Source organism: Sphaeramia orbicularis, chromosome 6, assembly GCF_902148855.1.
Source record: "Sphaeramia orbicularis chromosome 6, fSphaOr1.1, whole genome shotgun sequence".
Lineage (NCBI taxonomy): Eukaryota > Metazoa > Chordata > Actinopteri > Kurtiformes > Apogonidae > Sphaeramia > Sphaeramia orbicularis.
This window is the reverse complement of record NC_043962.1, coordinates 4,985,473-5,000,568: the sequence shown is the minus strand read 5'-3', so window position 1 is coordinate 5,000,568 and position 15,096 is coordinate 4,985,473. Positions and strand designations below refer to the sequence as shown.

The 15,096-nt window shown below is 38.4% G+C and overlaps 1 protein-coding gene across 1 annotated transcript in view; it reads left to right on the top strand.

The window, feature by feature from the left end:
* zc3h18 (zinc finger CCCH-type containing 18) overlaps positions 1-14,879 on the top strand; it is a 56,878-nt gene extending 41,999 nt beyond the window's left edge. Inside the window, 7 exon segments of the mRNA XM_030137330.1 lie at positions 2,908-3,024; positions 3,252-3,260; positions 3,384-3,589; positions 4,958-5,172; positions 7,503-7,602; positions 12,485-12,584; positions 13,869-14,879. Coding sequence (XP_029993190.1) covers positions 2,908-3,024; positions 3,252-3,260; positions 3,384-3,589; positions 4,958-5,172; positions 7,503-7,602; positions 12,485-12,584; positions 13,869-14,094 — 973 coding nt within the window. The 3' untranslated portion in view covers positions 14,095-14,879.
* The last annotated feature ends 217 nt before the right edge of the window (positions 14,880-15,096 follow it).

Genomic DNA, 15,096 nt, shown 5'->3' with positions numbered 1-15,096 from the left:
CTGATTTAAAATGTTTAATAGCTGTTGAGTCACTAATCCTATCAATACATGTAAATAATTGGTGCAAAATGCAATTTTTTTTTGTCTTTTCATGGTCATCAGATATGACCCATTTGGACATTCAGAGGCTCTGTAGTTACTGTGGAAACGCCATCATCTCTTACAACATTGATTCACCAGTAAAACCCATGGAGTTGGATCAATGACAGTGGATGGACACACTGGATTTTATATATGTATTAATAAATAAAATGAACAAAAATGAATTAAAAAAACCTATGAAATAATAAATAATGTGGAATAAATAAGAAAAAAATCTACTAAAATAAGTAAAAAAGAACAAAGTAAGCAACAAAATGAACAAAAAACAGCCAAAGTAATGAAAAAAAGAGAAAAAGAAATCAACAAAATAATATGTAAAATGTACAAAATAAGCCACAAATTTAAGTAATTTGAAGAAAAAATTTTTACCAACGCACCAGATCACAGGTTTTGGTTTTCATTGCATTATAGAAATGGTTCAAACTTTAGTGTAAATGGTGTTTGGTTGTACTGACGAGTAAGTTATTTCACGGTGTGGCGCACATGAAAAGTATGCCTCTGATTCTTTACGACATGTGTGGGCAAAAAGGGAAACTGGATGTGGAATAGTTTCAGGTGTGTGGGTTTCTGCCTACCTGCCTGTTCACTGTTGACAGTGAACGACACTATTACCCAGACTCACCGGTGAAAGGTAGGTCTGTGTTTCCTTACACTGTTACATTTGCATATATTTCTGCGTAGGACGGGGAGGCGCAGGTCTATCCCACAGCTGTGCATGTGGGGGAAGACCATAGAGACTCTGTGTGGGTTAGGGAGTGGGTGGAGGTTTTGAGGAAAAAGTGTCCAGTATTGGGTTTGGTATGTTTATGTTTATGCCAGAGAGGAAGAACAGTTAAAGGGCAGGGAAGAACAAAAAAAGGTGTGTGAAAATTTTTGTGTGTGTGTGGGTGGGCAGGATGGATCACACCCTGGAAACTATCCAGGAAAACCAGTTCAGACACCTGTTTGTACTTCTGTCATCTACTTCCCTTACATTTTTATATAATGATATGGGTCAGTGATACTAGTCGGGGATATAAGATGAAGAAACATGCAAAAAAAAAGGTAGTTTTCCATCATTAAAATGAGATGCAACCACAGGATACAGTAGTGCTTGCTGGTTACACTGGTACACACTTTTATTTACTCCTCTTGTTTGTTTGTGTTTTTAGTTTGAATATTAACATTTAAAGCCAAAAACAACAAAGAAAAACAAAAAAAATGTATTTGAAAAGAGCAGAATGAAGTTCATCTTTTATACTCCTGCCCTCTTACAACATCTTCCTCTACTGACCACAGTCCCATGTTGGCTTCACAAAATAACCTAAGACATCTTGCACATACCAGGATAAATTCTGACCAATCCTGCACAAAATGCAAAAATGTTTTACATATCAAAATAAACTGTCTTTCTGCTTTGACATGTAGACGGGTATTTTTCAAAATGGGTATTTCCCCCTCTGTTTAAAAAAAAAAAAAAAAAAAAACCCTTATGCATATGACCTTTTTCAAAAGTCTTGGTTTACACAGCCCTGTATATCTACACTGTCAGGAGCATGCCAGGCCTGTAGATGGCAGTGTGGTGAGACCATAGAGTACCATCAACCAATCAGAATCCTGAGAAGAATCATAACGAAATGTTACTTCTGTTACTTCGCATGTGACTCAAATGTATTTCCATCGAAAACTGTTACTTCCATCCGAGAGATTTAGTTTGAATAGATAAGGACAGACAGCAGCACCTTTACCTGGAATCATGTCTCCACCTTTTTTGGCTCGTGACCCCATTTTAACATCACAAATTTCTGGTGACCCCAGACATTCAAAATGGAGACTTTTTTTTGGCTAAAACTAACTTGTTTTTGATCATGTAATAGTTTGCTATACTATGTTGCAAATAAATGTTAATTTTAGATGACATTTAGGCTATATAATATATATTATTTTGGACAGAGGCAAAAAAGCCAGATTGAGATTACTGCACAAAGTGACAATTTATTTTTCTTGGTCACGATATGCAGACTGATCTCATGAAATTGCGTTGTATGTCACGCCAGTTCTTATGGCATTTGGCGTGCTATACATACGCATTTTCATTCTTTCATGTGTTATTCAGTGCCATTTGATCAGGTGTCAATGTACGCCAAGATCACCAGTTAACATATCTGTAACCGCTAACCCTAACCCCTACCTGCTAATTGTGTGGTATTTGACACGGGGTGAACATACACGTGGAAAACTTATAATGCATACAGATAACATGCCAGTTAAAAGTGGCATGTTATCTGTACACAATTCATGATATCACGTTGGGATATGTACAGTCAGTCCAGCTTGGATTTACAAGGCTAACAATTAATATTGAACAAACAATAATTCAAACTGTGAATTATGAAAGAGCTGCAGCATCTGAAACTGACCACAATGAACATTTGAAAGATAAACAGTACCAGTACCACAGTGCTTCAGATTCAGAGTTTGTCATGTCTTTTATGTATTGTGAATGTCTCGCAACTCAACATATATTTTTTATTAGATTTTTTTTTGGGGGGGGGGGGGGGCGTCATCAATTACTAGAAATTTCAGGCGACCCCATTTGAATTCCAGGTTACCCCACGTGGGGTCCTGGCACCAAGGTTGAAAAACACGGGGTTAAAGGGTTAACTCCGTGTAAAATGTGTAAGTGTGCCTGTAGTGCCATGCGTAGTTGTTAGTAACATGAGATGGTTAGTTTACTTTCTGTGTCGGAGCTACTTTATCTTAAATCTGTGTGGAGTGTCAAACTAAAGGCTCTGCTCTCTGTCTATGTATCTGTGTCTCTTCCAGGAGGACTGTGAGTGGCAGTGTCAGTGGAAGTGGAAGCAGTTATACTGGTTCAAGCTCCAGGTCCAGATCTTCTTCCAACTCCCTCTCACGCTCGCGTTCCGGATCCAGGAAATCCAGGTACTTGCTCAAACACTCCCTAGTTGCTGGTGTAATTGGACATTCACAGGCGACGGCAGCACCGGCTAGTTTAAGTAACGAGTCTGTTGTGTTTGAGCCTTTTCAAACGTGAATCAGAAAAAAACGTTCTTTGTTAAGTCACTCTTAAATAAGTGAAATGTTGCCTAAATTGTTTTTTCATTCTCTTCTCTCTTGTCTTCTTGTGCTTTTCTGTTGGAACTCTCCAGGAAATCCAGGTATGGGGTTGATGGTTCCACTGGTGGGTTTGTGTCTGTCCATTCACTGTATTTGTTTCATGACATGTTTATGGCCTGGTTCGGTGATGCTGTGTTGACATGTGTCTTGTCTTGTGTGCACAGATCCCTGAGCGTGAGCAGTGTGTCGTCGGTGTCCTCGGCGTCGTCCAGCAGCAGCTCGGTTCGCAGCGCTGACTCTGACGACATGTACGCCGACCTGGCCAGCCCGGTGTCCTCCGCCAGCTCTCGTTCGCCCACGCCCAGTCACCCCCGCAAGGACAGAGGAGCGCCACGGGACCGCCCACCCCACGGCAGAGATAAGGCCAGGGGTTAGTAAAACACCAGGGGCAATAAAACTTGTACCCAGTAAACCCACGACTCATTCCACATCGGTTCAACACGCACTCACAGCAAACAAAGATCTGTGAAAACCGCTGGTAAATTCATGTAAATCATGAAAAACCAAATGGCTTTACTCAACTACTTCAGCTCTGAGTTTGTTCTCAGGAGCTAAATAGATTCTGCTCCTTTTTCTATTCCTCCTTCCTCATCTCCTTCTGCTCCTCCTTTGTCTTCGTTTTTCTGCTCCTCCTTCTTCATCGTCTCCGTCTTCTGCTCCTCCTTTTCTTTCTCCTCCTTCTACTTCTGCTTCTTTTTCTCCTTCTGCTCCTCCTCCTTCTGCTCCTCCTTTTTCTCCTTCTCCTTTTTTCTGCTCCTTCTTTGTCTCCTTCTGTTCCATCTTCTTCTTCTCCTTCTGCTCCTCCTCCTCCTTCTTCCCCCTCTGCTGCTCCTTGTTCTTCTCCTCTTGCTCTTCTTTCTTCTCCTCCTCCTCCTCCTTTTTCTTTTTCTGTTCCTCCTTCATCTCCTCCTTCTGATCCTCCTCCTTCTTCTGATCCTCCTGCTTCTTTTTGTCCTTCTTCGTCCCCTCCTTTCTTCCCCCTACTCCTTTTTCTTCTTTTTTCTGCTCCTCCTTACTCCTCCTTTGCTCCTCCTTGTCCTTTCACCTCCTTCTACTTCTTTTCTTTTTCTTTTGTTCCTAATAGACTAGGTGATGCTGATACCACCATTTCTGGTTCTTTATTTCATTTTGTTCGTATTTATCCTCCTCTTAACAAAGACCTTTTCATCATAAATATTAAAATAGTCACTATATCACAGTCTTTCAGTCCTTCATCACATTATGTTCAATTGAACACGGATTCACACATATTTTCACACATTTATGACAAATACCTTGAATGGAACACGACAGATAAATGACAATACATGACTGTATCGATGTTTGGCCAATGTATCAGTGCATCTCTAAATTTGTTGAATATTTGTATTGTGTAAGTGATTATATTCATTGCAGATATACAACTTTAGTGGCAGTGACAGTCAAACACATGGAAGCTCAGTGAAATTACTACCTGTTTGTAACTATCACTTCATGTTTGGCACAAAACATAAAAAATAATGGTATGTCAGGTGTAAACTCTGAGCATCATACTTCATTTCCTGCATTCCAATGAATTTTTTTTTTTTTTTACTCTATCCATAGCTGGGCCCCGTGGTAGAAGTGTTTATTTTACTTTCAAGTCTCACTGAATTGCTTAAATTGTCATTTTCCCCAGTTATCGCATCTTCTTTCAGATATTGAATCTTAGTGTTTATATGATGCAGATTTTTAAATGTACTCGTTTTCCTCATCACAGAGCGGCTGTCAAAGAAAGACGAACAGTTCAGGGACGATCGTAGGAAGATGGACCCAGCTGGTGGCCCCCCTCAAAGAGGCAACCCCATGCCCCGATCAGGGCCTGGAAGCAGAGGTGGCCACCCTGTACACCCCCCACCAGGCGCCATGGGACCCCCAGGGAGCTATGGAGGATCAGGTTCCCACAAAGACATCAAACTCACCCTCCTCAACAAGGTACAACCAGGTCTCAGATCAGTTATACAGGTGTTAAATACTGGACAGAGGTGAATTTAAGGAGTTGCGTTAGTGTGACACTGGTAGTATGAAGCAGAACTGTGTTTAAGATGTCAATAAAAGCTGATGCGCAGGAGTACGAAGGAGAGTCAAAAAGGTCTCAGATGAGCGCTGTGCCACTGGGGATGAAATTTGGATTTACCAGTTTTACCTAGGAATTCAAGGCTGAGGTCTGTTGAATGAATGAATGAATAAATAAATAAATAAAATAAAGGTTTTATTAGATTTGTCTGAGAACTTTTTGACTCCCTTGTTCAGTAGAACCTCGTAGTAAGAGATTAATTAGTTGCAGGACCAAGCTTGTTTTGTGATTTACTTGTTTTACAAAATCAGTTTTCCACATTGAAATGAATTGAAATATAATTTGTTTATTCCAGCCTCCAAAAACTACCCAAAAATCCGTTTTAAGGGCTTTGAAAACAGAATGCAGTTTGAAAGAAAATGTGTTGAACTTTATTTTGAACATAAGTAGGAACAAAATACAAAGGTGAACAAATTGCAAAGAGAAACCACACATTTAAATGGAACACTCCAGAATATCAAAGGCAACAAGCCAACCAAAGAAAGAAAGTGGTGCCAGGCACAACAAACCCAGCCCTTCACATATTGTAGCTTATTTTGGCATCGATCCACCTGATGTCATCATGTCTATGTGTGTGCTGAGCTTATCAATTGCATCTATACATGCGGCAAGTTTGAAGTTTTTTTTTTTTTTTTTTTTTGAAGTTAATTGAAACAAAGTTGATGTTTTTATAGACATTTGAAATTTTGCCCATTATAAGTAAATGGGAGGGGAAAAAAAGATTTTGAAAATTCATGAAAAATTTTGACTTTGACCTGCTTTTCCCAAAATGTAACGCCATATATTTTGGGTCACTGGCAGTCTATAAGCCCAATTTGTCGTGAATTCAGCCAATAGTTTTGCTGCTACAGACATTTAAAATTTCGTCCAATATGAAATAGGAAAAAGCCAAGCTGATATTGTCCAACCCCAATTTTTCATAACTAATATATACAGTCCATAAAAAAAGAACAGGTCGGCACTAAGTTACTGGAAAAGCTCAAGTTATAACATACCATAGACAACAGAACAGCACTGCTCAGTGATGCACCAATGATGTTCTACTGTACATTGTACTCTGGTGTAAAATTGCGTCATCAGTGATGGTCCTGTTCTTTCCATCAGGTTCAGTGAACGTGCTTCCGGCGTTGAGCTGAACTCACAAGTGGAATCTGTGGTTTCTGTTTGGAATGATAAGCCACAGATTAATTATAAACTACAAGGCTTTCGGCATGACTCATTTTCTGGCCTTGGTGTCCAGTCGAGAAGTCTCCATAGACCATTCCTATGGTTACCTCAATGACAACGAAACTTTACACTGTTGGCGAAATCTCTACAACTACTGTCTGATTTTCAGTCATGGATGTGTAACAAAATGGTTCAACTGCACATCTGACAATATTGGAAAAAAGAAGTCTTTGCGTAAGGAAATGCAAAAATGTACCTGGACCGAATACACAAAAGATTCTCCTGGAGCCAACAGGAAGTCCATAATTTAGGTTTGAACGTGCAGTTTTCACCTGTATTTTGTTACCAGCAGCCTTTCTACATAAAATTTCTCATACAGACTTAACCTGAGCAACTTCACACGTGGTTTGTTTTATCTTGGGACCTTTGGGAAATGGACTGATTTATGGTGATTAGCAGTTTTGCATTTGAGGGGGTGGATCAGAATTTTAAAAATCATGCAAAAATGAACAACTTTTGAATTCCGACCTAATACAAATTGTGAAAAATAATATGACCTTTTACAACATGAAGCACAGTGAGCATAATACGCTCATCCGGATACTGGAAGCTTAACTCCTTTGAGGAGTAAACCGGAAGAGCTCAGGCCTGAAGACATCCATATGTCCACTGTAAAACTCCTCCACTGTGGTTGATGCGAGGGTCTGATCATGGCTGCTGCAGCTTTGATTCTTACATGAAATTCAATGGTTTCGTGTCAGATTTTCTCCAATAAACAGATCTCTATCTTCAGAAGTTTATTTTGGACATTTAGAACATATACATTCTGACTTTTAGCTGAGGTATATTCCACTCCAGGCTGTCACATACCTGCACTTAGATCCAAAAGAACATTCGCTAGTGGTGAATCTGTTAGTTTGGACCAAATGATAAAGCAGGAGGACGTTGTTTCTTGGATGAAGTATCTTGGCACTTTGGTTTTCTTGGTTGATTCATTGGAATCTATCCTGTCATTTTGCAGCAGCAGGGTGATAAAGGCAACAGGAAGAGGTACCTTCCATCAGATAAAGATCGGCCGGGTTCCCCTGTCAGCAAGAGGATGGCCATGTCTCCAGACAGAGGTGAGAGCTTAGACCTTTATGTCTTTTACACCAGTTATACTCATATAATGACCAAAAACACAGTATAATATACAGGACCATCTGGGTTGAACTGCATATTTTCACTTTGAATCATATAAACATGTTCATTAACCCTATTAGGACTACCATTATAACAAGACTAGATTTATTTGTTGTTTTTACAATAAAAGTTTCAGAAAATGTCCTTTTTGCCAATTCTTTTGCACCTTTTTTAAGGAAGAATTTAACTTTCAATATCTTCTCATTAATTATCATTATATGTAATAAATGCTTAAAACAGTGTGTTATAGCCAAACATTTATCATGAAAAACAACTTTAAATGTTCAGAACGAAACTTTATGAGATTATAGAAACAAACTTTCAAAGCATTTGGGCAGCGGAGTGCAGTCGGTGAGAGAGAGAGAGGGAAGTTTTTTATTACTTTTAGCAGCATTTTAGCTGTGTTTTTGCTCTGAATTCTTGTAAATAATTGTATACAATAGTGATAGTTCTGGTTTGAAGTGTTCTACTAGTGAATTTTTCTGTTTTTTGCCTTTTTTTTCCTACCTTTTTTTTAAATATATATATATATATATATATATATAGTTCACTGATAGTTGTATTTTATTTTTTAGTTTAGTTTTCTTCAGAGTATGAATGTGTGAGTGAATGAATAATGGATCCACTGTACGTGCTTTGAGTATGCATTCATAGAAAAGCGCTATATCCATCTAATCCATTATTATTAATAATAATAATAAGTTTTTCGTTTTATTCAATTTTTTTGGTTTTGTTCATCTTTTCATTATTTTGCTTAATTTTTGTACAGTTTTCTTCATTTTTCATTATTTTACTCAATTTATGCTTAGTTTTCCTAATTTTTTCATTTTTTTGTTCAATTTTCTTTTTCAGTTTTAATTATTTATTTTAATCACTGTTCCTATCTGTATTAAGTCAACCCAGATTATTCTTCATGTATTTAACACTTAAAGGTTTATTTTTGTGGTGACTTTTATACCTTTCCTGTGAGTCATCACAATTTGATATCACACAGGATAAAAATGACTAGAAAGAACTAAAACATTATAAGAAGAACATAGAAACAGAATGATCTAGACAAACTAAAATGTTTGAACACATGGAAAATAGCTGAAAGTGTATTTCTATAATCTCAAAGTTTCATTATGAACATTTATATATATATATATTTTTTAAATAATACACGATAAAAATGTAAGTCCCTTTTTTATTTTTACTACAACACACACTTTTAAGCATTTATTACATATAATAATGATAATTAATGGAGAGATATTGAAAGTTAAGTTCTTCCTGAAAAAATGTGCAAAAGAATTGGGGGGAAAAAAAGAAATTTTTTGACACTTTTATTGCAAAAACAGCATAAAGAAATCTAGGCAGCCTGTTATAATGTAATCCTTAAAAGGTTAATGAACCTGTGCATTTATTTCTTTCCTGTCTACTTCACACAGCACAGTTGTTGTGGACTTTTGTATATAAGTGAATTTGTTTGCGTACGTCATTGGTTTTTTTTTTCACTATTTTTCTTTGTCATATTGACCTATATAAATTTCTAAAAGAAGATATGCACGGGACCTGAAGGAGTTTCCGTCTTTAGTTGAAAGTACTGTATTCTCCACTAACCTCAGTTACATCATTGTCTTTCGTTGTAATGTATTGTAACGATGAAATGAGTTGATTTTAAACAGGAACATGACACTATTGTATACTGTAACAGACCCCCTGCACATTATTAGAAACGCTTTTATACCCAGCTATCCATGTTCATCATTATTACCCATGAGCATTTCTTTACAATGATGCCTTCCCCTGGTTCTTTCTACACTAAAGTTCAACTGTTTCTCATGAGGAACTGTCATAGTCTTAATATGAAGCTCTTTGGTCACTGTGATGTTCTCATAATCACTGTACTGGTCACTGCAAGTCACATTTAATTCTAGTACCAGTAATATTTATCTGAATGGGAACTTTTCTAACAATCAGAAATAAGACAAATATAAGTCAAAGCAGAATTTTCATATTACATCAAAAATGTTAGAAAAATCCCATTTAAACCATGTAATAATATAGTTATTAACCCTTAGTGACCCCTCAGGCCATTTTCGTACTTCTTTTCTTTGTTCATTTGCTGATCATTATGTCTGTATTTCAGTTTACGGCATGAATGTCTGCAGAATGTTTCTTCTTGACATGTTTTTGAATCTAATGTCAGATTTATGCAGAAAAGAAAATTGATAAATGAGGATTTTATAGCAGAGTGTGTAAAACGGTGTCAGTTGTGTTTAATAGGCCTGTAAGAATAACTGATATTAGATTAAAAAAAATATCTCAAAAAGAAACATTCTGCAGAAATGCATGCCATAAACTGTAACTCAGACGTAATAATCAGCAAATCAGTGGCCCAGGGGTTACTAAAGGTTAAGTAGATTTTTTTGGCCCTATGTTCTCCTAAACCTGTTCCTTTGAGTTGCATCCTTTTGCATCAGCCTGTGGTTCGATGTATCAGGCAGATACACTGTGAATAGTTCTATTCTTTATCTTGCACATCCAAATATTGTGTCACAGAGCTCTTTGTTTTGACAACTTCTTGTTTTTTTTTGTTTTTTTTGTTTTTTTTTCTCTGACTTGGAAGTACACAGCTGTTTTTCAGCAGTCTCCAATTCATTTCAATTTCAAACAAATCCACATCCCTCTTTAACCACCCCACAGTGGAAGTCATTAAATGTCATGAAAACCAGATGACGACATCCTTGTACTGTTCAAAGCCACACTCCGTTTTCTAACATGTGCTAACATGTAGATAAGAACAGAAGAAGTAACGGACTGACTGGCTGGTTTTACATGATACTGAATAACTAAGAGTATTAACTGAAATGTAGTAAAGAATGATTAAATCATAATGAACACTGGAGTGACACAACACCGAACACAAAAATAACTAAATACTAAAAAGAAAATAATAGAATAGAAACACTGAAATGCCACAGATGTATGTGCAGTTTAGAAGAATTATCGACAGTTTGCAATATTGTAATAACACACTCCAAAATTAGGTGGAAATGTAGAGTTTTAAATTAATTAAGCCCAACCTAAGCCTTCAGAAATCAATAGTTCGGATGATAATCATCAGAATCAGAAAACTTACTTAATACTTAATCCCAGGGGAATTTATTGTGTGTTACAGTCGCTTCATTCAAGTGTAATAAAATGTAGCAGGAAAGAAATTATCAATACAAAAAAAAGCAGTTTGTGCAATATGTACTAGACAATGTATTATCAATATGATAATTAAAGAAATATATGTGAAAAGTGTACAAAAGTATTGTTTCATTTGTCATATTGGTGCATTTGGGTGGAATCATCATCATAACTACATTTTATAACAGGTGAGAAAAATTACAATTTCATCTTTCCTCCAGGTCGTCCGGTTTCCCCCAATCATTAAAAACAGTTACATATATGTTAGTTGTCATGTCAATGCCTCTGACAACGGTGCTGCTGAAGATCTGGAGTTAGTTCCTGAACACTTTCGATGGCAGCTAAATGATGCCAATATGCTAATGCTAATGCTAGGTGCTGTGTGTGTATTAGGATGGGTAAAGTGCAGACTGAATTTCCCTACAGGGATAATAAAGTGAGTTGACCTTTGTTGCGGGGTTCTTTCCCACACTGCTCAAAAATTATAACACCACAGGTGTAGTTGAAAGTGCAAAAAGATGGTGGTGGTTTATTTTGCCGTCGGCCTCCCAAAGTGCAGTGCAGTATTTACAAGTGAAGTCAAAAATGGAAAAACAAAAAAAAAACACTATTTACAAATTTACAAAGCACAAGAAAAAATACGCATCTGAACAGAGTTCTCCAATAACTCACCAAAAATTTCCCCCCCAAAAAATCTCACAAAGGTTAAGCGATACACAGTACAGTTGCCAGCTCTGCAACTCAGAGAAGACTGACCACCAGGGCTTCAGCAGCCTCCTTTTAAACTCCAAGCTCCTCTTTTTGGGCCGGTCAATTAAAGACTTTTTTAACAAAACATATTTTTAACAGTGTTTTTAAATGTAATTATTCACAACCGGAATAAACATACAACACCTCATAATTCAATAGATTTTCCAAGTAATTACCTAACCCAAATACCTCCTTCCTTGAAATAAAAATACAGAAAAACCAAAAACACTACATTATTAAGTCACATGATGTGAAAACCGCACAAGATTTCCCCTATAATATTGCCCCGGAAATGACCCCTCATTCTTTTTCCTTGAATGACGTGGCGGGCATGACAGAACGCCAAGACAACACGGACCCAGGTAAGTGATTGAAACTGTTGCTGCTGAGTGTGCACCCTCGGTTGCACTATAGTTTGGACGGGGAAGAGAGTGTGAGTGGCGAACTGATGAGTGAGTGCAAACACGGACGGGGAGAGACTGAATGACGTGAGTGTGTGTGTGCGCTTGCCTGTATGTGTGTGCGCGTGCCGGGTCGCGTGTGCTCCGCTCATAGCGGGAGACAGCGGACTCAGTGACGGGGTCGCTCCATCACAACCTTTAAAAAAATAATGAACAACATGAAAGAAACTCCATGACTTGTGAAAAAAATGAAATATAAAGAATTACTAAGTGAAAGTGGCTAAGTAATACAGAGTAATAAATTAATAATATTGTGTAACTATCACAACCTTAAAATAAAAAATTGCAGAATAATAAAGCACAACATGAAAACTACCATGGGAATTTAAAAAAGATGAAACAAATACAAACAGCAGTAGGACCTGAGGATAAGTGTCTTCTCTCACAAGGTCTGTGTCAGTTTAACGTTAAAGTTGCTCTTGGTGTTTTTCAGGACGGGACAGGAGGATACCAGGCCGAGCTCCGCCGTCCCCACGCATGGATCGGCCCAGAGCCCAGGGGCCACGGCCCCTCCCCGGCCCCCAGGGAGACAGGTGTGTGCATCCTTCCTCCAGTAGACGTCATAAGTCAAATACTGCTGAGTTGGAAGTGTGGAAATTCTACATCATGTGGCTCATTGTTGTTGTCACTAACATGTATTTGCTCCTGTTTGTCAGTGTGAAGTTTGACCACAACAGTTTGGCCCAAATAAGGAACATGTCACACAGTGTTTTACAGCAGCACGTGTCATAATATTTACACACAGAGCTGAATTTCCCATGAAAGGGAACTTCATTCTTGTGGTCACATCTGGAGTATGAGCAGAGATCTCATAGAAGTGTGAAATCTAATAATCTGACTTTAATTAGAAATAGATTTATCATGTTTATCACATTATCATGTTGCTTATTTTTGATGCAAAAGTAGTTGGATTTCCTACTGTGATGGTGTCGCAGTTTCTAACATAGTTCACTTTGTAATTTAACACAACCTGCCACTACAAATGTTGCAGCCAGTTTGTGAAAATCCAACTGATGTAAACTGGATGGAACCAGAACAAAACAGCAAAACATTAGCCTCATACCATAGTTGCCAAAGTTATAATTTTGGCCAAATTGTAATGCAAGCAGCAGTTTTAGGAGAGTAAAGTAACACATGAGATGGTGGGTAGGATAAACAAAGGTCACACACAACGTCAATGCATTTTTGTCACATTCTTTTAGTAACAAATGTAAATTGGAGTTTTATGTGGATGAAAGATAAAAAGGTGTGAAAATATAGCTTTTTCCAAATACCTGGCTACATGTATACATGGCATTATTTCCATAAGCATGTTTATTTGGCATCATTAACAATGAAAGTCATAATAATAGCAACAACAAGAACAATATTGACAACACCAATAATAACAATAACAGAAAACACATAACAGTAATAATAGTGATAATAATCATCATAGTAATAACAGTAATAATAGTAACAACAGTAATAACAGGAATAATAATATAGTAATAACTGGAATAATAGTAACAACCATAATAATAATCATCATAATAATAATCCAATCAGATACAACAGGGCTTTGTGTTGCTTCTCTGTCGTCAGGCCTAATTATTAAAGTCATAATGGAAGGTTTTGTTGTTCTTGTCCAGCTCCACCACAGAATAGAGGTTAAAGGTGCCGTTAGAGGACCGCTGCCTCAGGACAATGCTCACACTGATGATCAGAGTTTTTGTTCTTCCTGTGTTTCTAATTAGGAGTTTCCTCTTTTGCTTTTTGTTCTGTCATATTATCTGCTTCTACTTAGAGGAAATAGTAACTCTAACTCTGTTCTTCAGTAGAAAACGTCCTCTGTCACCGCCCCCCAAGTCATCTGGGAAAGGCCCGGCGGTGCCATCGGGCAAACCGGCCGCTCCCGGCTCAGTTTCGGCCGCTGGCTCTGGTTCCGGTTCTGGCTCCAACAAACCCAGCAACACACTGTCCCGCCGCGAGGAGCTGCTGAAACAGCTGAAGGCGGTGGAAGACGCCATTGCCCGCAAACGAGCAAAGATCCCCACCAAATAAAACGCCCGGGTTGCACCGCGTCGCAGCCCGCCTACCGGTCTGCCTGTCCACCGCCGGCGCTGCCTCGTTCGCCAGGGCAGCGGGAGGCCCCTCCCCCGCCGCCTTCAGTGGACATGTACAAATGTTCTGTGGTTCATGTATAAAGGTTATTGTGTAAGTGAATGAAAAACAGCAGCCACGAAACAACCACCTTCTGCTTTGGTCGCCCTCGGAGATTGATCTAGGAGCGCCATTGACTCCCTTATGCCCCGCCTCTGCTCCCTTTAACTCTGTGAATGTCTGGGCTGCAGTTTTACCTCATCAGTAGAAGCAGGATGGGACAGTGGGGCATTCGGGGCAGATGGTGGGCGGTTCCTTTAACGGCGTTCGGGTTCGCGCTGCTCGTCCTTCGGTGAACAGGAAGAACCTTTCCTCGTACCGTGTTTCTGCCCAGAAATTAAATTAAACACAAACTGAATCTATTTGTTGTCATCCCCTTTTTTTTTATCGTGTTCTGTTCTCATGTTTTTCTTTGGAGTGGTATGAGCTACAGGATACTGACCTCCACAGCGCTTCTTCTTCTTCTTCGTATAAATCTGCTTCCGTTCCGATCACCAGCCCACCATCCTTCACCGTGGGCCCACTTTGAACTCCACGTGTAGGTCTGTGTTCTGTGTTTTAGGACGGCGTTCACTGTCGCACCTTGTACAATAATAGCAACTCATCGGATTCTCTCCAGCATATGATTATAGACAGCAGTGATGTGAAGTATTGCTTTCTTTAAAAAAACAAAACAAAACAAAAAAATCGACTGCATTTTTGTTTCCTTCTTAGCTCTTCTCAAGTGATAAATCAGTGTTTTATTTGTTTGTTCACATTTTTAGTTGGAGGACTGAGAGATGGAACGGGGACATATAGAGACGAGATATGTCATGCTTTTGTGATAAAAGCCTTCTAAATAAACTATTTTGATAAAAAGTTCACCTGCCTGTTTTGTCTGCTGTTGTTTAAGTGGAAATGAAG